This window comes from Saimiri boliviensis, chromosome 5 (genome assembly GCF_048565385.1).
Source record: "Saimiri boliviensis isolate mSaiBol1 chromosome 5, mSaiBol1.pri, whole genome shotgun sequence".
In the NCBI taxonomy this organism is placed as follows: Eukaryota; Metazoa; Chordata; class Mammalia; order Primates; family Cebidae; genus Saimiri; species Saimiri boliviensis.
In genome coordinates, this window is record NC_133453.1 from 114723184 (window position 1) to 114747549 (window position 24366).

The following is a 24366-nucleotide window of genomic DNA, read 5'->3' on the forward strand; positions in this document are numbered from 1 at the left end:
CTGGTAAAAATGTGTCCTTATTAACCTGGTAATCTTTGCTATTTAATACCGCATGTACCATAGAGATGTACATTTTATAAAGTAACTTGGACCTTACAAATCATATTGAAGAATTTGAGGTATTGATATTTTATGACTGAATGTGAGAATGTTAACATGTACAGGATAGTCTAGTAGTATGGATGAAATGTAGCACTGCTCAGCATTACTTTGTTAAACCTATGAATTTTCTGTGGTATAATACTGTGAATTTTTCAGAGTAATGACTGGAAGCATATTGTCTTTTGTTGAAAAGCCGTATGTTACATGGAACTGTGGTCAATAAGTTAATGTTTTGAACCAAGTCTTTATTTCTTAATTATTTCTAAAAGTTGTTTTCTTTCCACATGAAAACAAAATTTAGCATTTATTTCCTCAGGTTGATGAATTAATATGCTCATTACAAATACTTGTTAATAAAATGGTACTCTAATGTCAAATTGTAAATTGTAGGCTGCTCTTAACTGTTACCAGCACCACCACCACTACTAACCATTGTTTAAGAGCTTTATACCTCTCAGTAACTCCCAAGAGGTAGGTACCATTAACCATTATTAGCACCATTTTATAGATAAGATATTGAGACACAGATAGATTTAGTACTTTGCCCAATGTCGGTCCTATGACTAGTTGTGATCCAACTAGGGTTTACATTTGCATTACTGAGCTGGTGCTCATAACCAGTGTACTGTAACTGCCTCTCCAAGGAAAATATTAAACTTAATACAACTAAATTTCCAACAATTACACAAGTACTAATAATTAGGATATGGCCAGGCGTGGTGGCTCACACCTGTAATCCCAGCACTTTGGGAGGCTTGAGCACATTGCTTGAGCCCAGGAGTTCGAGACCAGCTGGTGCAACATAGGGAGACCTCATCTTTACAAAAAAAAAAAAAAAAAAAGCAAAAAAAAAAAGCCGGGTGTGGTAGCACATCTCTGTAGTCCCTGCTACTTGGGAGGCTGAGGAGGGCAGATCTGCCTGAGCTGGGAGATCAAGGCTGCAGTGAGCCTTGATGGCGCCATTGCACTTCAGCCTGGGCAACAGAGTGAGACTGTCTCAAAGTAATAATAATAATAATTAGGCTATTCATGCAACAGAACAACAAACATTTTGACTAGGGAAAATAGAATTCCAATTGTTGAACTCCCTTCCTGTGATTTCATTTGATTTCTGTTGAAGTAACATTATGAACTTCTATGCTTGTTTTTGGTGCATGGTTGCATATGCATCACATACTGAAAAAACATCTCGTGAGCTGAGTTAACAGTCCGTCTTACTGTCATCCCACTCTGGGATGTAGACGGTGCTCTGTGACTCCTGCTGTTCTTCATGTTGCATATTTCCATACTGGCTGATGGAGGCTTCATGGTGTGACTATAACCTTGGAGTCCAAGTTGGTTGATGCATACTTAGTCTGGAGCACCTTTAAGAGTGCCTTTGTTGTGCCTGTGTGTTTAATAGCTGTGTGAAAGCCAGCTGGCCACCGTGGAGTTTGGGGATTGGCACTTGCTGTCCATTCATATCCAGCACCATTTCTTCTCATGAGAAAACATGGCCTTGTTGATAGTGGTCCCTGCATTTCCTTTGGACTGTGGCATTTTCTGTCTCTGGTACTTCTGTGTTAATCCTGTGGGTGTTGCCATTCCTTTTACCTGCAGCCTCTCGACGTCATTCCAGGTCCACTAGTGCTCTCTCCACTGCTGAATCTGTTGGGCAGTCAGGTGAACAAGTGCTAACTGCATGACTCGGCTTCTTCATATGTTCTAGTTTCACACCCATGTTAACATTTGTTTTCATCTGTGTCGGCTAGCACTTGGCATGTATGCACCTCATATTTTTTCCCCCAATGTGCTTTAATTTTTTTAAGTTATTGAATGTTTATAGTTCTGTTAATAGGCTGTAGATGCTTTATAGCCTGTTCGACAACATCGTTTCTCCAGTATTCATATTTACGTTAAAAGAAAACAAAAAGCAGGGAAGTACTTCCCTTCCTGCCACCCTGACCCCTGGAAAATAACCAAAATCAGGTATTATTTAGGGTTCCTGTGGGGCAAGGGGGTATGGATATCATCCAATAGATTCTCTCAAAAGTCTCAAAACTGGCACGTATTAATACTAGTTATTAATGTCAAGTTCATATTTTTCAAGGTAGCACTTAGTTCCCAGTGTTGCAGATTGTAGCATACATAATTTTATATGTATGAAAATAAGTGTATTATTCTCAAAGTTTTATGGAAAAACAAGATCAGGATTCAGGTAATCAAGTCAGGCCAAAGGTATTCTTTGCAGCCTGCAGACTCCAAACCTTCTCTCTCTGCTCTGTTTAGCAATACTCGATGTCCACTGGTTAGCCCCACAGTGGCAAAATGTAAGCAAATAGTAATACATCAATTTGTTAGATTTAATGACATTATTTTTGTATGCTAACAGTCCCTAGTGACTACAGTTTTCTCAATTGAGTAAGACATAATCCATGAATTTGCAGACCGTTCATGGTGACAATTGTTACCGATTCACTGAATCAGGTGTTTTCTCTTTTCGTCCTCTAAATGAAGTCAGCAATGATTTTTTTTTTTTTTTTTTTTTTGAAACAGGGTCTTACTCTGTCGCCCAGGCTTGGAGTGTAGTAGCATGATCTCGGATCACTGCAACCTCTGCCACCTGGGCTCAAGCGATCCTCCCACCTCAGCCCCCCAGATAGCTGCGACTGCAGGTGTTCACCACCATACCTAGCTAGTTTTTTTTTTTTTTTTTTTTTTTTTTTGTAGAAACTGGGTTTCATCATGTTGCCCAGGCTGTTCTCAAACTCCTGGGCTCAAGCAATTTACCCACCTTGGCCTCCCAAAGTGCTGGGATTACAGGCAAAGCCACCGTGCCCAGCCTCCTATATATTCTAAATATATACACTTCTCTGAAGATTAGGGGCCAGACTGAGAGCATAGTCATATGTATTCATCTCTTGGAAAATTGATGTTCATAATACTATCAGAGCCTGGAGAATATGGAACAGATTTTACTCTGGTGAAAACATAAAGCTTATAATTTTGCTTAGATCCAGATAAACATTTCCCCTTAAGATTTGAAATTCAAATTGTCTATGATATGTATCAAATGATCTGTAGTCACTGTATGTGGCAAAGCTGTATGCATCTTGGAAGCACAGAATAATTGCATTGTTCTTAGAGTTTTAATTTTGTGTCTGAAAAATCTGTATTCTCCCCGGAGCAAAAATTGCTGGCATGAAATCTTTTTTTTTTTTTTTTTAATTTTATTAGACTTTGTTTTATTTAAGTTTATGCTGGGTACTTTTTAAATGGCTTATAACTGAATTACTTTCATTCTGTTACTCATAAATCTACTATCTACCCTTTTTTAATGAAAAAAAAAAAACGAACAAAGATCATCTATAAAACTATGTGCATAGTAAATCTCACATTTATACTTGTTTTGTATTTCAAGTGATAAATATAGATAAATGTAATTTTTAATGGTCCTTTTTAATTTATATGGCACATTACCTTTTAAACATAATGGCTAAGATGACAGTTGGAATGGCCAGCAAATGCATTAAAAAAGGGGATAGTATAACATACAATTTTTTTTTAATAAAAATTCATGACTGTATAACTCTACTGATTAGCAGTGTTTAAATTTTTCTCTCTGTGGTAGTGGAAGGTGTAATGTTTGAAATTAACATTTTTAAAAAGCTAAATAACAATTAACTTTTAAAGTTCATCAGTTTTGTAGGCACTGTCTTGTTACGTATCTAAAATTTTAAATAACAATTGTTTTATAGGAAAGATCAATTCATGTAAAATAGATAATAGCTTCCCTTTTATTCTAGATGCTTCTAGAATATGGCTAACATAGAGATTTTCCTTGTCCAAACGATGTCTTATTTGTTAACACAGAGAAAATATTTTATCTTAACGTTTTTCTTCCAAAGGTTTTTATACATTAGAATTTTAAATAAAATTTTTTTTACTGGTAGATAATGTATAACACACTTAATGAAGATATGACTTGCACTTCCTTTCTTCTAGTATAGTTTTAATCTCCAGCACATCCTAAGGAAGGTTGGTTAGCTGATTTAATGGGACTTTAAAAAGTGAGTTTGCATTTCCATGATCACTAACAAGTTTAAAATAGATGCTTGAACTACTAAAATTTGTTTTAAATTCTTTGGATTCTTTCTATTTTATCTGTATAAAGATTACCATTCTAAATTATTTGAGGAGCCCAGGTAAAACTTATATTACCTAAATTTTTAATGTTCTGCAGTGAAAGTGCTCGATTTTTTTGGTGATCATTTGAATAAATTGATTTTTAAGTAATTTTTGTTGACCAAGGCATCGTGACGAACAAGCATCTAAAACTAAGTGAGTTTAGTAATAGTAAAACATAGTGACACTAACAAAAATTTGCACAGAAATCAATTTAACTCATCTGTTTCAAATTTTAATTTTTTACCACACATTGCATTAGAACTCTTTTGAAACCCTGAAGCTTTCTAATTAGTTTCTTCAAACATCAAGGCCACTTTTGCCTCTAAAGGGAAAGCTAAATAGATTAAAAGACTCCACTTATAGCCTAGATTCCTTTTATAATAAGTTACCCCTTCTCTCTGATATCTCAGAAACTTTTCGATAATAAAATGTCATGTTTGAACGATTTTGAGTGACAGTGCTTTGTGGCACATAGCATTAAATGTGAGCAGCGTAACCTCTACCACTGGTAAAGAAGTCAAGTGTAGTTAAAATTGGATGGACACTTTTCAGTGCTTCTGTCTACTTGGTGGGAAGAGGCAGGAGTCCTTGCAAGGAATTGAGATAATCTGAATTAAAGTGACACATCTTTTGCTTTTGTTTTTTAAATAGATCGGTTTGGGCTTGGCCAGCCAGGAAGAATACCTGGTTCTGTGAATGCCATGAGAGTTTTGAGCACAAGCACAGATCTTGAAGCTGCTGTTGCTGATGCTTTGGTAAGAGGCACAGTGTGTATGTAAACAGTCGCTTTGAAATACTCATCTGCATTTCTCTCTGTTTTAACAGGAAATTGCCCCCAAATCAGGTTGCTAAATCATCTTTGACACTCTTTAAAATTGTGTAACTGTTGGGTAAATGTGTATTGTTATTTGCTTCTTAAACTTTTACCTCTGCTCATGTAAATGAAAATGGACTTTACAGAAAATATTAGAGTCAGGTATTTCTTATCTGTGCTCTTCAGTATCAAGAAGCTTTTGATGACATTGGGCTTCTCGGCTGTCACTGGCCTTTTTTTTCTTTTAACCATGGTTTGTTTTGTTTTTTTCCTGGCACTTCTTTTTTTCCATTCTGTTGCTTCTATTGCTTTACAGATTTTGATGGCATAACCTAGACATTTTTCATAATAGTAGGGAATAGAGTTTGAGGTTTGAAAATCTCGCATTTATTCCATTACCTTGTCTGTATGATTTTATGTTGTTTTCCTAACTCTTTGAGGATGGGAAGCAATGGTAGAATATGTTTTGCATCATTATAGTGTAATATCTGAAAAACATAAATGATCATGGATCCTTTAATGTTTTGGTTATACCAGAAAGTTCCTTGGTAGAATCAGCTTGTGGTCCAATTGCTTTTTAAAGATGCATTTCAGCTAGTCACACAGTCTCTTGCATATTCCGGTTTATGTGCTCAGCATTTGAAATGGGTGTTCTTTAGAACTCTCTGATCACTGGCCTTGCTTTTGCTATTTTAAGACTTATTCTCTTGTAAGGAAAAAAAGTATGTAATATTCTGCTTTTAGACTCTAAAGTTTTTAATCCAGCCATGTTTTATCAGATCACCATTCTATAGTTTATGGCTATGGTGATTCCAGTTTTCATTCCTTCTTTTCTTGCCTTCATTTATTCTTCCTCAGTCAGGTTCTTTGACAGGTGTCTGTGAGCAAGCAGTTTGCTGCTCTCATAATGCTCTTTCTGTAGGTAAACTGCATGGCCAGCTGTATTCCTCAACCTTATGTATAGAAGGACTTTTTTCTAGCAGGTGCTAGAGTTCAGGGTAACTGCTCTAACCATGGCTTTAAGAGTCAAGAGCTGGAACAGAATTCTCTGAAGCTGTTTGTCCTTCCAAGTTGCAGAATTTAGAATCTGTCTCTTATTTGTTCAGAGACCCTGGGAAGTAGAGGTCAAAGGAGTGGGAAATGATGGTTGTGAAACCCTCAGTTGAGACTTCCACTTAAGTCAAGGGAATTTCTTAGTTCTTTAAAGAACTGTATAAGGGACTGTGTGTAAAGTTCTAGGAGGCAGAATGGGACTTGAGAGTTTGGGCTTTGACTTAACCTTACTTGAGCTTTTCTCTGAGCTCTAACTCCCATTAGATTCATGCTGCCCTTGTTACTTTTGGTCCAAACTATTTAGTCTGGTGACCTGCTTCTGAAGAGAAAACACAGAAATGGTACAGAATCCTTGCCTCACTGAATAGACGCCACGGGGCTAGACAGAATGTCTCAGAGAAGTAGATAGTAGAATTAATGGTGACCTTAGAGATTTGCCTCACTGGTATGGGAAAAGTTTTAGCAAAGAATTATAGCACGTTACCAGAAGGTCTTCTGAGACGTGAAGGAGGGTTAGAAAATGCCATTTGACAGCATTCTTTATTATTATTCGCTTGATATGAAACGCTTGCTAACCTGTATTTTTGGTTTGCTAAGATATGTTTTGCTGTATACTTTTGTTGCAAGAACAATCCCTACATATGCTTCTGACATAATTCTCTATGCTTTTTCCCCATCCTTCAATATTTTCCTGCCTACAGCTGTTAGGAGACTCCAGGAGCAAGGTACCAGTGCTTTAACTTTTGTTTTACAACTTTATTGCTTCTGTTGCAAGTATGCTTCTTTTAGAAGCTAGTGAAAACAAAAAACATATGGTATAGTATAGAAATCCTGGTTTATATGATTTTGTTGAATCCTAACAGTGATTCACCATCATTGTTGCCTCATGGTGGAGTCAGTCACCTTTCATGTATATCTGTTTCAGTATTTATTTTAAATGTCAAGCTCTGCTGCTGCTGCTTCTAGTAGTGTTTCATTTTATTAACGCAATTTATGCCTATTCTTATGTCGTCATGATTTCATGAATGGATTTATTAACATTTTTCTTATTTTAGGAGTCTGGTTTATGTGTGACCATGTAATTTGTTATCCAAACAAAAATGCTTTTGGGAGTAAAAGGGGGATGCTATTAATAATTATGTTATGACGGTACACTTAAGGCAGAACAGTCCTGAGAAAGTTGAATTAATAATAATGTGCCGTATTATTAGAGAAGTGTATTTGTATGGTTTAAGCCAATAGCTATTTGTTTTGCTTTTTAAAATTCTATATAGTTGCTGTTATGTCATGTTTATGGGTATAACAGTTTTGTATTCAGGGTCAGTGAAATGAATAAAGTGGGTATTATAGTCTACTTTGAAAGAAGCCTATTCGTGTTTCAAAACCCTAAATCTTTAATGCAAGTGGCCAGGAGTTTGAAACCAGCCTGCACAACAGAGGGAGATGAACTGCTTCTGCCACTGACATTTCAAATTCTGGCTTTTATAGGAAACATAAATATTCAGAAAAGTTTGCCCATAGACTGTGCCCAGGATATATTGCTTTTGACTGGGGAGGGACTGTAGGCTGCGCAGATTTGCAGTGTTCCAGGTGCCCAGCTGGAATATTTAACATGTAATTTTATTTAATCCTCACAACAAGCCTGTATGATAGGTATAACTATTGTTGTCTTAAAGATGGGGAAACTGCAGCAAAGTGCTTTGGAGGCTTTCAGAAGTCACACAGCCCAGTCAGTGTTGGCACCAGGATTGTGATCTGTCTTCCCGTAAAGTCCACACACTTTACTAGAGGCCACACTCTTTCCCCTCTCCTACAGAGCGCTTTGCTTCTTAGTTATGTTACCTAATGGAAAACTGCTTTTCTGTTTTCATTTCCCTAATCTACAAGCACAGGAAAAGTGTGTCTGTGCATGTGTCTTTTTACAGTTAACTCTTCGTTGTAGATTTTGTTTGGTACGACTCACGGTCATTTCACCTTTCTATTTCGTCCTCAATCACTCCCATCCCTCATTGAACCTGTCAGAAGAAGCCTGTGAGGAGGAGGTATGAGCCGTATGGCATGTATTCTGACGATGATGCCAACAGTGACGCCTCAAGTGTTTGCTCTGAGCGCTCGTATGGCTCCAGGAATGGTGGCATTCCCCATTATCTGCGGCAGACCGAGGATGTAGCAGAAGTTCTCAACCACTGTGCTAGTTCAAACTGGTCAGAAAGGAAAGAAGGGCTTCTGGGCCTGCAGAACCTACTGAAGAGCCAAAGAACACTGAGGTGAGGACCACAGCAAGAATATGAGCTAAGTTTGAATCCCCTGTTAGACTCTTCAGGGGCTTAAAGGGATTCCCTATGATTAACGGAGTCTTCAAGAGGTCTACTTGCAGGAACCGGCATTTAGTCATCGTGATACAAGATGACTAAGATACAGTCCTTGCCATCCAGAGGCTTTGAAATATCTGGCAAATTTTTTTTTTTTTTTCTTTTTCTCCAGATGGAATCTCACTCTGTTGCCCAGGCTGGAGTACAGTGGTACGATTGTGGCTCACGGCAGCCTCCGCCTCCCAGGTTCAAGCGATTGTTCTGCCTCAGCCTCCCAAATAGCTGGGACTACTGGCATGTGCCACCACACCTGGCTAATTTTTGCATTTTTTAGTAGAGATGGGGTTTCACCATATTATTAGCCAGGCTAGTCTCAAACTCCTGACCTCGTGATCTGCCCACTTCAGCCTCCCAAAATGCTGGGATTATAGGCGTGAGCCACTGTGCCCAGCCCATGTGGCATATATTCTACAACTTATTAGGTTGATAAAACATTTAGGGTGGATATAGTGGTTCATACCTGTAATCCCAGCACTTTGAGAGGCCAGGGCAGGAGGAGCACTTGAGCCCAGGAATTTGAGACCAGCCTGGGCAACAAAGGGAGACCCCATCCCTACAAAAAAATGTAAAAATTTGCCGGATCTGGTGACATGCATCTGTAATCTCAGCTGCTTCGGAGGCTGAGGCAGGAGGATTACATGAGTCCTGGAGTTGGAAATTGGCAGTGAATTATGTTTATACCACTGTGCTCCAGCCTGGGTGGCAGAGCAAAACCCTGTCTCAAAAAAACAAAAAACACCAGACCACATATTTGGTTCTCTTATGTTTCATATTTGTCCAGTAGATACTATTTGAGAAATTTTGGTATACAGTATGCAATTCAAGTAGAACAGAAAACAAAAAAACAACTCTGCAGGTTAGTATGGTTCAATTATGCTTCAGGGTCCTGGATAAAATGTTTCAGTCTCAGTCTGGAAAATTTTGATATACGTGTGCATATATGTAGCTTATAAATGTACATACTAAGGAGGTAACAAAATGGAGCCCTTCAAAATAGTAACAGCATTGTCTCTTAGATGGATTGTTTTTGCTTTTTTCTTTGTTTCTGTTTTATAAATTTTCTAAAAATAGGCATGTATTGCACATACCAAAAAAGTATATGGTTATACCATATTTTGTCAAATCTAAGGCATCATAGACACCCTTATTTTTATAGCCCTCTAATAAATGCTGTATATTAAGTCATGACAGTACAAATATGTCTTTGATTATAAGATGACTCTCAATTACAGAGAAAGTTAAAACAAGAGGAAGGAGACGTGAATGGAAAGTAAGAAATGGGCAACTAGCCAGGCGTGATGGCTCACGCCTGTAATCCCAGCACTTTGGTGGGGGTCGAGGCAGGTGGATCACAAGGTCAGGAGTTCGAGACCAGCCTGGCCAGCATGGTGAAACCCCGTCTCTACTAAAACACACACACACACACACACACACACAACAAAAATTAGGAAAAAAAAAAAGGAATGGGCAACTTAGAATACATGAAATGCAATCTACTTTATCCTTTGGATAATTTTTGTAAGATAAATTAGCTGTCATAGATGGGAATTCCTCTTGGGTTCTGGAAAGCAAAGTGGGCACTGGCTAATGAGTTGCCCAGCCTCACTGTGGCTCCTCAGTCTGACTCCACCCTCCTGTACTCTAATCTGCCCCACATTATTCGTCTGTTCGTGAAGATAATACAGGAAGTTTTGTCATGTGCCTTCTGAAATGCAGGCATCCTGTGACACTCTGGTGACCTGTCAGAAACAAAACATGATTTATGGCTATTGTTCCTCAAGAATGCGTTTAATCCTGGTGGTCCCACTTTGTAGATTCTTAGTGTTCACCAAGTACCCACTGAGTAATCTCTAGACATCTGTTGATCGGCATTAGTCTAATCTAGGTTGCATCGTTAACAGTATTGACGGGTCCTTGAACCAACTGTTTATCCACATAAAAGGGGGTGATTACTCAGGGATGATTGACTAAAAAGAAGACCTTTCTCTCAAACTTTAAACATGGGACTCAGTGGTAGTCAAGGACCAGAAAAGGCAGTGGGCACCAATGTGAAATGAGTGTTTGCTTTGTCCTAGGAACAGTAGAAGGTACAATGTGTCATCTTTTTTAATTCTCTCAGCAACCACGTGACATAGTTCTTATCCTGTTTGACCAATGAGGAAAAACACAGGCTTAAAGATAGCAGAGTACTTTCTTACTTATTTATGTATTTTTGAGATGGAGATTCGCTTGTCTCCCAGGCTGAAGTGCAATGGCACGATCTCGGCTCACTTGCAGCCTTCACCTCCCAGGTTCAAGAGATTCTCCTGCCTCAGCCTCCTGAGTCACTGGGATTCCAGGCACCTGCCACCATGCCCCACTGATTTTTGTATTTTCAGTAGAGACAGGGTTTCATCACAGTGGCCAGGCTGGTCTCAGACTCCTGACCTCAGGTGATACACCTGCCTTGGCCTCCCAAAGTACTGGGATTATAGGTATGAGCCACAGCACCCGGCCCAAAGTGCCTTATTTACAGCAGAACTGAGATTAAAATCCAGGTCTGTCTGACCCTGAAACACATGCTGTTCTGTTTTTCCCCTTTTTTTGTTTTTACCTCTCGTCACAATGCAGGATAGACATGCTTTTTAAAAGTTTATTTCATTGCTTTTCAGTTGTGGCATGTGGAAAATACAGCTGGGATAAAATGAAAAGGATTTGGTGCATAGCTTTGTCACTTCCAGATATGTGAGCTTGTACCCACTCAGTCTCAGTTTCCTCATCTTAAGATGAGAGCAAATCTCTTGTTTTATCTTCCTGTTTGATTTAGCCATAAATAAGAGTTTGTGAAAAGACATTGTTATGTAGATATAAATTATGTAAAGCTTACATAGTTGACTGATCAAAAAAATTAGCCAGGCGTGGTGGTGCGGACCTGTAGTCCCAGTTACTCGGGAGGCTTAGGTGGGAGGATGACTTGAGCTTGGGAAATCAGGGCTGTAGTGAGCTATGATTACACCACTGCACTCCAGCTGGGGTGATAGAGTGAGACCCTGTCTCAAAAATAATAAAAGTAATAAATTCATTGATTTCCGTTTTATTTCTTCTAGTCGAGTTGAACTGAAAAGATTGTGTGAGATTTTCACCCGGATGTTTGCTGATCCTCATAGCAAGGTAAGTCTGGAAGTCATGCCTGCCTTATCTTCCCCCCTGCATGTCTGTGAGCTCTGTGTGATACACTACCCAAGAATGAGAGAGAATTCCCTGTAGTGCAGTTCCGACCTTACAGAGTAACACCAATTTCAGCACTAGTTTATGTTACACCTTTTAAAAACAGAATTCTTGGAAACTTAAATGTACATAAAATTTAAAGTTAAATAAGTGTACTTCAAGTAAGAGTTACCGTGGAGAGAATCAGATGGTCTTTCTTATATTTTTGTATGTCTCCTGTTAGCCAAACAGTGAGGTAGGTGCTAGGGTTATATAAGATTATGTTATAATGTCATGCATGTTTTGATGTTAGAGTAATGAAGAAAAATAAGTATATAATTATTTTTGTATCGATATATCCTCATAGGACAAGATAGAAAAATGAAAGTAATTTAATGGATTTATTGGAAAACCAGGTTATTTCTTAAAATAGGATTTTGCTGTTCCCAAGAACTTGCTGAGTGGTGATCACTTAACTGGTGCCCACACCTCCTGAGGGCCAAAGGGAACACTAAGCCCAAGGAATGCTTTTTTTTTGACAAGGGAGTCCCAGCTGAGGGGGAAACACCCATGAGTATGGGACAGAACACTTTCCAGGGGTGAGAGAGGGACACTTTACAAAAGTTTACTTGGAGTCTAGATTTTAAATAAATACCATTATTTGGGAGAAGACCCTTAGAGACTATCAGATACTTTTAAAGGAAAAAAGTGGAGAGCAGGGTGAAAATATAGGGAAAGGGGTAAAGGCCAGGAGTGAAGTGTAGATATCGATAGAACCTTAAATAAGCAGAAGGAGATCTTTAATGCTGACATGCAGGATTAACTACAGTTTTCCTAGTAAAGATGGTCTCCTTCAAGTCTTGCCAGAAGAAAGAAACCCGTGATGGCCAGAAAGCCCAGCCAGTTACTGTCCTTGAAATATGAAACATTGATCCACCCATTCATTCACCCAGTCATTTAACATTTACTGAGTACCTGCTCTGGGGCAGGGATACAGAAAGCAAGATACGGCTCCAGCCTTTCGAGGGTGCTCATGAGAGTAAAGGGGAGTGAATGCAAGGGTTCTCCTCCCCTTCTCCTACAACAGCTCTCCTCACTATCAGTCTTGAAGCATGTCTTAAATTTTCTGCTATGACCCTCACAGCAAAGTCAACATTAACAATATTAATAAAAATTCCCCAGGCGCTCATGCCTGTAATCCCAGCACTTTGGGAGGCCAAGGCAGGCAGATCACTTGAGATCAAGAGTTCAAGACCAGCCTGGCCAACATGGTGAAACCCTGTCTCTACTACAAATATAAAAAAAAAAGCTGGGCGTGATGGCATGTGCCTGTAATCCCAGCTACCCAGGAGGCTGAGGCAGGAGAATCACTTGAACCTGGGAGGTGGAGGTTACAGTGAGCTGAGAATGTGCCAGTGTACTCCAGCCTGGATAGCAGAGTGAGTCTCAATAAAAATCCAAGAAAGACTGAGCCTAAAGACCACATAGATATCCAAAGATAAAATTTATCAAGATTTTTCTCTACGGTAGTGTTAAAAGCAGTACGATTTAATGCATAAGCATAATTAGTCTTAAGATTTATAAGGTAAGAGCTATTAGATGGTTTAGGACATTGATAAATTTCTGTTACCTGTCACCCCTAGATTGCCGATTCAGAAGCAGAATGTGAGGATAAAGAAGGAAATTTGTTTCCATCAGAAGTCTCTTGTACAGTGAGTTTGGAGGTCTCAGTTTAGTTAATATTTTTAGCTGCCTGTAAGCCAAGCCAGGAATTCCATAGCTAAGGCTGAATGACCTTTTTCCTGAGCTGTCTCACAGGCGACCCCTGGTGGTGAATAGTTGCTGTGCTAGAAATGAGGTGCTATAGGATTCCTGGGTTGTCCAAAGTAGAACAAGTTTCATTAACGAGGTAGGAAAACGTGCTCGTTTCGGCAACACATATACTAAAATTGGAACGATATAGAGAAGATTAGCATGGCCCCTGCGCAAGGATGACACGCAAATTCGTGAAGCGTTCCATATTTAAAAAAAAAAAAAAAAAAAAACATGTAGGGAAAGTCAGTGCTACCTTTCTCTCTGAAATTGGTTCAGAGATATTCCACTATGGATTCTGTTTCACCTAAGCAAAAATCATTACACAACAGCATGAGAATTATGTTAATATATTTTATTCTAAGCTGTAATAATCTATTACTTTATAATATCTGAAATAGGCATACATCAAAATGTCTGATTTGAAAAGCAGTAGCTACACAATAGTGAGTAGGTGTTTTTATTAGCTCATTTTATAATAGCGTTTGTTAACTGTTAAATAGTGAGTAAGAATAGCATTAGGACGAGGATTTGTTGTTTAAGAAAGAAAACATTCAGGATTAAGATAGTTAATTTCTCTCTGTACTGCCTTTTAAAGGCTTATATTGAGGGAGGAGAGAATATTTCATCTATTTGTAGCCTTTTCAGGTTTTCTTTAAAAAAAAAAAAAAACAACAACGCATGAAAATTGTATTAATTCACTGCCAACTAACATGGAATTTGTTTTGTTGCATGGCCTGGTTTGCGGTGGAATTCACAACAGAGAGTAAGTTCCATTCCTTTTTCCTTTATCTGTTTTCTGCACTACATTTTCCTTCTGTGCTACAAACAGTCGTTAACAGGGTTAACCTAAGTTACAAGAGGCTGGGCAAAGCACGCATGGGCATTTTGAATGTTTTGTAGGCTTTGGAGGAAATTGTGAATTCAACATATGAAGTACTTGGTTTTCATCTGTGTCTAGGTTTTCAGTATGTTTTTGGAGACTCTTGTGGATTTTATAATAATTCATAAGGATGACTTGCAAGACTGGCTTTTTGTTCTTCTCACACAATTACTTAAGAAAATGGGAGCAGATTTACTTGGATCTGTGCAAGCAAAAGTCCAAAAGGCTCTAGATGTCACCAGGTAAGTGTTTAAAGGTTAGGTCCATTTGGATATTGCAGAACTTGCAGGTAACTTTTTGCCATGGCCTTTGTCACCCACTTGAATGTCTGTTACTCAGTTCTCATGTTCTTTTGTTGACGTATTTGTTGACATCCCACCAATCCATGAGATGAAATACCATATCATCTTAGTGTTGATATTACTTTTATGAGTATTTAAGACCTATGTAATAAACAAATGTAAAACTTTAGAACTTCTCTTCTCATTAAAAAACATTTAAAGAGAACATTTAGAATATTTGTTTACATTTTTCTGGACCTTAGTATTTTTATTACTTCAACTTAGAAGTCATGTTAGAGATTTTTTTTTTTTTTTAAATCAGTGTATCATGTGGAAAAGTCTAAATTGATAGTACACTGGCTCAGAGATTTGCACATTTGCAGTAGTTGTGACACTTCTAGCTTTTATGAGAAAAGAAAAGCTGCCGAAGCCCGGGAAAGTTAGAGAAAACTACATGCTGCTGCTGTTCAGAAAACTCTTCTCTCTTGTTTATGCAGTTGTGGGTCCTCAGCATGCAAGTATGAGAATTAAAAGATCTCAGAAGACACTTTGCAATATCTTGGTTGTGATTTGATGGAAGATGGAGGGGGGAATGTCAGATTGGTGAACTTTTTTAAAGAACAAAGAAATAACTTCCAAATCACTCAAAAATTATCAGGGCAATTACTTTTATAATTTGCTACAAACTGAAATAATTCTAGTTATAGAATTTCAAGATGGAAGGACCTTAAAGGTGATGTTCATTTTATCAGTGAGAAACAGACACTTTGCCTTAACTTTGTGTTAGTGGCAGTTTAGAAACTAAAATCCAGGATTTTTGATGATTGCTCTGTTGTCTGTTCCTGTTGTTGCAGGCTGTCTTGTGGGTGTGTGTCCTCACCTCCTGTGGAGATAGTGGGTGGTACACATAGCACTAGAACGTAGAACCTTCTCTTTCTGGCTCCCTTGACTAGCACAATAGCACATCCTGCCCTGCTGGCCATCCCCTATGCATGCAGCTGTTACTTGACCCTGACTTCAAAGTATGCATCTATTCCTCTGCACTGTGATGCCAGCTGTTTTCTTATGGCCCTTGACCCTGTCAATCTGTGTAATTGCATTGCTGTAGAATTCTATTACCCAGAGAGATTTCCCTTCTGGTTTTCAGTGAACTCAAAGTAATGTACTTGTATCTGTTGGTGAGGCCATAAAAAAGGAGTAATAATAAAATAAATAAATAAAATTAAAGTAACATACTACATTTGCAATAAAGCTTGGAAACTTCATCATTCCTTTGCATGGTTAATTTTAGTGGAGTTAGTTAGGGAGCATTACAGTACACCATTATACCAATGGATTATAAAGGTGTAGCCCAGATTGACTGAGGGGCTAGGCTGATAAGCTGGTATCACTAAGTGGAGTAGATAGGAGGGTTGTTGATAGGCTGGGGCCAGTTGTGGCCATGTTGGGACATGGGCTCAGTAGTACCAGACTTTTCAAGAAAGATCAGAAATGTGGATTTGGGCAACATATTCGAGAATTTTCTAAGATACTATGAAGGCCAAATAAAACACATGTAAGCCAGGCTTGGCCTGTAGATCACTTAATTAAGCTGAATGTACCAATGACCAGATCCACTTACATTTTTGAGAATGGTAGGAGTATTAAGTTTATATTCCTAAACTTTGATGATTAAGGAATACAGTGGTGACCTCCTGTTAGTTTTCCTTTAAGAGTCGTAGTCTCAGTAGATTTGGTCTGAGTGCCTGAAGCATTTTTAGCATTCCCTTCTTTTTCTCAGCAGTTGAGATGCACAGCTCTTTAAGCTGATCTCGAATCAGTCAGTGACTATTAATAGGAGGTTTTAGTGATGGCTGAGAATTGCTTCTCAGTTTATAGACTTGAGTGCTAATCTGCCTCAGTTTCCTTTCCTTTGGTTGTACCTAACAATGGCATATTTTCTGATGATACACACCCATTATTGAAATGTATTCTCTATCTACCCCATACTGCCAGAAGAAGGTAGAGACATTTTGTATGTGTTTTGTTGACATAGTCACTTAAATCATCTATGCTCAAGTATAGTTTCCTTCCTGAAGTGATCTTCAAAGATTCGAAGTTACAACTAGATGGTGAGAGGAAGGGGTACTGTTGGATCAAGTTTACTTTTTATTAGTAATTATAAGGATGATGATACTGGTACCTAATATGTGCCATGTGCTTTTTATTTTTGTTGTATGATTTTATTTACTTTTCAAATCAATTCTATTTGCTTCATTTTAGAGAGTCAAACCTGTTTCTTTACTTATTTTACTATACTTATGTAGATTGGGAAAAATCTCTAAGAGAGTCCAAAGAAAGCAATGTAGATATTTGCCTTGCATTTCTCTCTCTTCTTAATATGGAAATTATATCACCATTATCCACAGGGGCTCCGTTGTGCAATTTTAAACTAATACTGGTAATTACAGCATTTTAACAGAAAGAGCACTGACTCTCTGGCTGAGAGCGCCTGAGGGTTACTTGATTGGATCAGAGATGCATGATGAACACAAGAAATAAGATCAGTAACAGGCAAGAAATGGATCAAGAGAAGGGGCTCCTGGGACTCCAGGCTCCTGTGTGTGATTTGTAGCTGGACGAGAAATGTTTTGTGTCACAGGCATTCTTCTGTGGTATCCAGGGACCCTGAGCGGTGACCAGGACCAAGGGTGACAGTACGGTTAGTTTAAGCAGAGTCAGCCGTAAGCAGCCCAGTCAGTATGTAAAAATGAGATTTGGGTATCAGAGGTGATTTTTATGTTTAATCAATATCCAGAAAGGTAGCTGGAGGGAAAATGAGCAAATCCCTAGAAAGGCAGGTAGAAATTTCTTCCTTAGTTTATTGCTTAGTCTTAATTTTTTAAATAGCTGCTCAGAATAAGTTCAGTTTATGTTTGGGGATTTGAAACAAGATTTTCCTTTTTCCAGATTTTCCTGTATAACGTGTATTACTTTACATAAAATGAAAAGCACTATTTATTAAAAATGTGAACAGGGTTTTACATATATTAATCCATAATGGTATGCTTTTGTTAAATAGTTAGACATTGTTTTGTAATAAATTTCTTTTAAAATGAGCACTTTTCCCCCTGCCCCAACCTAGGGACTCCTTTCCATTTGATCAACAATTTAACATTTTGATGAGATTTATTGTGGATCAAACTCAAACTCCAAACCTCAAGGTCAGTAATTACTTGTCATTACAATTCAACCCTGGAACTTGAATTTGCTTAAATTTACTTTTGTTTATAAGTGACTCATGTTTAGCTATTGTGAATAAATCTGCTGTGACATTCCTGTTTGATTCTTTGTGGATATGTTCTTGTTTTTCTTGGTTAAGTACCTAGCAGTGTATTTGCTGGTGCATTGGGTAGGTATATGTTTATCTTTATAAGAAATTTCTCTCATGCCTATAATCCCAGCACTTTGGGAGGCCGAGACAGGTGGATCACGAGGTCAAGAGATCGAGACCATGCTGGTCAACATGGTGAAACCCCGTCTCCACTAAAAAATACAAAAACTAGCGGGGCATGGTGACGCACGCCTGTAATCCCAGCTGCTCAGGAGGCTGAGGCAGGAGAATTGCTTGAACCCAGGGGATGGAGGTTGCGGTGAGCCGAGATCGTGCCATTCCACTCCAGTGTGGGTAACGAGCGAAACTCCGTCTCCAAAAAAAAAGAAATTTCTAAGATGGTTGTACCATATTGTATTCCTACCAGCAGTGTATGAGAGCTCTAGTTTTCCTACATCCTTACCAGCATTTGGGCAGTACTATAGTCTTTTTCACAAGTAATATTTAAACTAGAAAATTAAGACATTCTAGTATGTAGAGATAGGTATCTTATTGGAATATTTAATACTAACATTCTAAGATGTGAAAGTTAATTGTTAGATGTTGTGGAAAATCCTACCCCTAGTAACAAGACCAAATTTGAGGGAGGATGTGTGTTAATTTGAATTAGGTCACGTTCATCGTCTATTCTTTGATCATTAACTTTTTGGAGGTTTTAGGATGAGCCCAATAAATAATTACCTTTTTCTCCTGAGGTCAGAACTAGTTGAGAAGTTGATTGGTAAAGTTAGGGCAGAACATGAGCTGGATTACTGAAAGTGCTGCCTTATGGAACATGGCTTAGAATGTGTGGCAGAACTAGAGTTGAACTTGCCCTGTGGTCAGTGGCAGAGCTGGAAATCCCATGGGCTCCTGCCCTGGAAGTGTCTTGCAGCATAGATGAGGAGCAGAGCATGCCTCTCTACAGGCACCTAACGATGAAGAAGACTGAGCCATGTGCCCCTTCCTGTTCCTTAACTTACCCATCAGTCATTTCATGCTTTCCCCCTGTTGGATGTTGCTCCACGTGGAAACAAATCCAGGAGAACGGAAAGAGGTTCCCCTCAACAGCGTTTACTTTTCTCTGGTACCTGATAAGAATTCTTTTCAAAGATTCATCAAGTGTACTTAATGTTTATAATTATTGGCTCTTTCAGGTCAAAGTTGCAATCCTGAAATATATTGAGTCTCTGGCCAGACAGATGGATCCAACAGATTTTGTAAACTCTAGTGAGACAAGGCTTGCTGTTTCTAGAATCATAACCTGGACAACAGAACCAAAGAGTTCAGACGTGAGAAAGGTATGTCCAAGAGAGCTGATGCATAATTACAGACTGTTCCTGGGCTTGTGTTAGAGACATGCGTTTAGAAACTTGCAAACCACACCACCCACCCACAGACTTCTGCCACTCAGCCTCCGCTGTTGCTCTCTTCTCTCTCCGGCTCTGCCTAGTTTTGAATATAAAAATGAAAGTCTGAAATGTTGCACTATTGGCCTATGGTTTTCCCACGCATCTATTTTATGTATTTTGTAATAAGAAATCGCGAGTGAATTAGTGTCTTTTACACAGATGTTTGTTTTCCTTATATCAGTTTGTAATATGTACTTTAAAGATGAAACTGCAGATCTAGGGCTAGCTGGCTGCAGGGTCCCTGATCGTAAAATGTGGTTGAAAAGCTTAATAAGGTGTAATAGATTCTTAAAAAAGAGCAAACATCTTCCAATATGTGGCACATAAGTATGCGTGTGATATGTGAGTATGTGCTTTTGCAATGGAATGTTACTTAAGTATTGCCTGCTATGGGTTGAAACATGTTTTAGATTCACATATTACCTCAATTAGGGCCCGTGTGGGACAAACTAGCTTTGATCATAGTGCCCACTCTCAGTGGACCTGCACATTAGAATATTTGAACTAGGACTTACTGTCCTTACTGTTCTAATCGGAACATTACATTCAATTTCAAATTATCAGCCTGAGGCTCCAAAAACCTCAATTTATTTTAATCCTAGCTCAAGCCAAATATAAATAGGAAATTAGATTTATTGCCAGAAATCACTTCGTTCATTTACTGTTTGAATGAGCGTCAACACTTGCTTTCAGTTATTTTGGATTATACAGTGTTACTTCACAAAGCTTTGTCTCCGCTGGCATGCTACTTTCCATGCCTGCCCCTTCTCCTTGCCCATTGTGAGGTCTCCTTAACTCCTCACCTTCACACCTAACTTACACTCAGGTTCAAGGACAATGATCCTGATCTTCAGAGGAGTTTGAGAAGATTTAGATTAAGTTCACAGTCCTGGCTGCAATTAAAATCGATGTTGATTTCTGAGCTCTGTTCCCAAGTAATTTGATTTAGTTGGTATAGGGTAGAGCCTAGACACACTGTTGTTTTTTTTGGTTGGGGTTCCTTTCACTTGTGACTGATTTTTCATGCACAGACAAGGCCCAGTATTTCATGCCATGGCCCTGGAATGAACCTCAAGACATATACACTGCTGATACAGTGTTGGTCTGGTTGCCGCAAGTTCCCTTGCTACGCAGTGTTGCTTCACAGTATCTTCAGGACTAGTTGACCTCTCTGTTCCCTGGCATCTTCCCCACCTCCCTCCTACCTTGTACCTAGAGTTCTTGTACTTCCTCTCCAGGCGTCCCCAAACTGCGGCCCGTGGGCCCCTGAGGCCATTTATCCGCCCCCCACCCTCCGCCGCACTTCAGGAAGGGGCACCTCTTTCATTGGTGGTCCGTGAGAGGAGCACAGTATTATGTGGCGGCCCTCCAACGGTCTGAGGGACAGTGAACTGGCCCCCTGTGTAAAAAGTTTGGGGACGCCTGCTCTAAACCCATTCTAGTGGTTAGGGCCCTGTTATCCTGGGCACCTTTTTCAAACTGATGGAATACCTGCCTGGTTTTCTGTATATTGTTAGCTCAGTGCACTCTGTATTGATCATAGAAAGCTTCCTAGAGAAGACAAGATTCATCCTCAGATGTGGAATATAGATGCAGTTTGCATAAGTGATGAGGTCAGGGGAGGGACAGTAGTCATGTGTAGGAAATGAGGTTTGTCTGAAACAGTGAAATAGACTGAAGCAGAGGGTTTGGGAAGTTGAGCAGTAAGGAGAATGTTTTACTCACCCTGCATGCTCAGTGCCTGGCATATACCTGGAGTAACATAGTAGGCATTAATAGATATTTTGAATGAATTAATGAATGATAAACACCCATATGGAAATTATTTCACTTCAAATGATACTTGAAGCCATCATTTTTTAAACTATAGATTTGGAAGTTCCCTTCTTTTGACTTCTTTATTTGTTACCTATTGTATAACAAACTTCTACTTCCTTAGCTTGAAACAAGACAGATCTGTTATCTCACAGTAATAAATCAGGAACCTGGCGTGTGTTCTCTGGGCCTTCTGGTTAGTGTCTCAAAGGCTGATATCAAGATGTCATTTGGCTCTGCAGTCTCATATGAAGCTGAGGTCTTCCTCCAGCTCATTAGCTCTCGGCAGATTCTAACCTCTTACAGGTGTACTGAGCTGCCTGCTTTCTGGTTGAATATCAATGGGGGGAGCCATTCTCAGCTAGTAGAGGCTGCCAGGAAGTTTGCTTGTTTAAAGCCATCAGGAAAATATATGAAGAAATAATATCTAAGAAAATCCCCAAATTTGATGAAAAACATTACCCATCGAAGTAGCCCAACAAATTAAGATTTTTTTTTTTTTTTTTTTGAGACGGAGTTTCGCCCTTGTTACCCAGGCTGGAGTGCAATGGCGCGATCTCGGCTCACCTCAACCTCCGCCTCCTGGGCTCAGGCAATTCTCCTGCCTCAGCCTCCTGAGTAGCTGGGATTACAGGCACGCGCCACCATGCCCAGCTTATTTTTTGTATTTTTAGTAGAGATGGGGTTTCACCATGTTGACCAGGATGGTCTCGATCTCTTGACCTCGTGATCCACCCGCCTCGGCCTCCCAAAGTGCTGGGATTACAGGCTTGAGCCACCGCGCCCGGCCTAAGATTTTTTTAATAAAAGGATCCACTACACAGACACATCATATCTAACCATTGAAAGCCGAAGAGAGAGTCCTGAAAGCAGCAAGAGGGGAGCAACTCATCCTGTGCACGAGATCCTCGATAAGATTAAAAGCTCATTTCTCATCAGAAACCACAGAGGACAGAAGGGAGTGGATGACATTGAAAGGGCGGAAAGACAAAAAGCTGTCAGCCAAGAATTCACGATTTGGCAAGACTCTTCTTCAAAAACAAAGGAGAAATTAAAACAAAGCCAGCCGTAGAATCTCTCTCATTTTGAATCCCTCTGATGCCTTTTAAGGACTTGCCTGATTAGGTCAGGCCCACCCAGGATAATCTCCCTTTGGATTAACTCAAAGTCAACTGATTAGGGGCCCAAATTACATTTTTGAAAATCCCTTCTGCCATGTAACACAATCATGGAAGTGATATCCATTATATTCACGAGTCCCACTCACTCTGAGGGTGGGAGGGATTATATAGGGCATAATACATTTTGGGGAATCTTGGGGACCATCATAGTGTCTTGACTACCAGAGCTTTGGTGTCTCTTTTAGTGGGTTGGCAGAAGGCTTCCTAGTTACTTGATAATTCCCTCGCTCTTATTTTAGGAGGGAGCTTTTTTACCTATCTCTGCAAATTGTGATATGGTTCAACTTACTTATCAGATGCATGTCTATATTCTGGCACCCTCTAGATTTTTTTTTTTTTTTTAAATCATCCAAGATGTTTGTGTCTCTAAACTATTTGGCTTTCAGTAGGCATTCAACACTAACTAGTAAAGCATTACTATTTGATTCAAATAGGCATATCATAGCATAGTATTAAAATAGATGTCCTCAAACTCTACATTAGGACACTGCAGATTAATCTTTTTTGGAGGTATATTCACTTTTATTTAAATTCCCTGTTTTGATGTACCATCCATTGGACATTTATAAATATAGTTGCTTTTCTAAGTGATGTAGCTGCCTTACCCAAGAATATGAGATGTTCTTGAGGCATTGTCAAAATGAATGTAGTGCCTAAACAAATTAAAATACTTAGAAATCTTGATATAGTATATATCACTGTTCTAAGATCTAAAATTATCATTATCGTTTTAAAGCTGTATAAAAATAAAACTAGGACCATTCCTATCTAGATAATTTTACACACTAAATGTAAAATACATGTCTGTATAAATAAACTTTGTTCTGCCTAATCCTTCATTTCCAGAGTTTTTTAACATTCTATCAGGGATTATGGAAATCTTGGTCATTTTTAAAGCATGTTGTGTTCTTAAATGAAGTTCTGTTAATGTCCTGCTTTAATTGTTTTAGGGTAGGGTTATATTCTAAATGCAGAAGAGCCCTCCAGTCTGAAATGTATACAGTAAATTCTCAGACTCATCTCTAGAGAATATTTTATGTAAACAGTACCTGAGAACTTTTTCAGACAACATAATTCACTCTCTAAGTCCATACAACTGTATTTGTGAAAGCACTTTTGAAGCATTTTAGATGAATACAAGTTGATATAGCCCAAATTCATTGATTTTAGCTTTTTAAAATATTTTGTTTTTCTTCTTAGCTCAGTATGTTGTAGTGTTTTACATTGTGGTGGGAGGGGTGCTTAAATTGTTAAGATGTTTTTAAAACCAAAACACAATCACCAGTGAGATGTGCTTACCTCACTGAGACTGGTTTGGACAAGATGAAAAAGCCCAGCCCAGTCTGTAACTGCCCTGCTTTATTCTAAAAGTCAACTCTTCCATTTCCTCATTGTGGGATACCTGAGTGGTTTAGTTGTATGATGTAACTGTGCAGACGTACACTAGCCTTTCTTAATGTACCTTGTTGACGTAAGGTAATAAAATATATTACTGAGAGAAAGAAGGTGGATTCTGGAGTTTGACCTCCATTTGATTTCTGCCTCTGCTGCTTAATTGTATGTTTACATTTTGGAATTTAGAATGCCTGTATGTTTGCTTATTATATGTGATTCTCTTTGTCAAATGAAGCAAAAGATTGAGCCCCCAAACCTTGTTTTGAGAAGTGTGGGCAGTGAAGGCATGGCAAAGAAACCTAGAATTATAAAGATGCTGTTGGCTAGAGCAGGGAGAAGTATTAATATATAAATAGCCTTGAAAAGTTAAGATTTCTAATTGACTTTAAAAAAATACATGATTATAAAGGCAGCATGCCTCTATTCTGAAAGCTAAGGATTTTACTATCAAATAACTGATTCTCAGCTTAACTGTGACTGTGAGTCTCTTTCAAGTCTTTTTTGTTGTTATTGTTAAGATGGAATCTCGCTCTGTCACCCA

General features: G+C 38.8%; 1 protein-coding gene and 1 non-coding gene across 17 annotated transcripts in view; both read left to right on the forward strand.

Moving 5' to 3' along the window:
• The window catches only part of CLASP1 (cytoplasmic linker associated protein 1), a 285245-nt gene that overhangs the window by 212250 nt on the left and 48629 nt on the right, over positions 1–24366 (forward strand). For 10 of the 16 annotated variants that reach the window (XM_074399831.1, XM_074399832.1, XM_074399833.1 and 7 more), the window contains 7 exons: positions 4921–5024; positions 6838–6861; positions 8159–8403; positions 11595–11658; positions 14468–14631; positions 17795–17873; positions 19180–19323. In XM_074399831.1, the coding sequence (XP_074255932.1) occupies positions 4921–5024; positions 6838–6861; positions 8159–8403; positions 11595–11658; positions 14468–14631; positions 17795–17873; positions 19180–19323 (824 nt within the window). The remainder of the gene's footprint in view (positions 1–4920; positions 5025–6837; positions 6862–8158; positions 8404–11594; positions 11659–14467; positions 14632–17794; positions 17874–19179; positions 19324–24366) is intronic. The other 6 variants (XM_074399835.1, XM_074399842.1, XM_074399838.1 and 3 more) reach the window with 1 other exon arrangement.
• LOC120368269 (U6 spliceosomal RNA) lies at positions 13614–13720 on the forward strand. Its single transcript, XR_005582455.1, has one exon. It is a non-coding gene; the product is annotated as a U6 spliceosomal RNA (small nuclear RNA).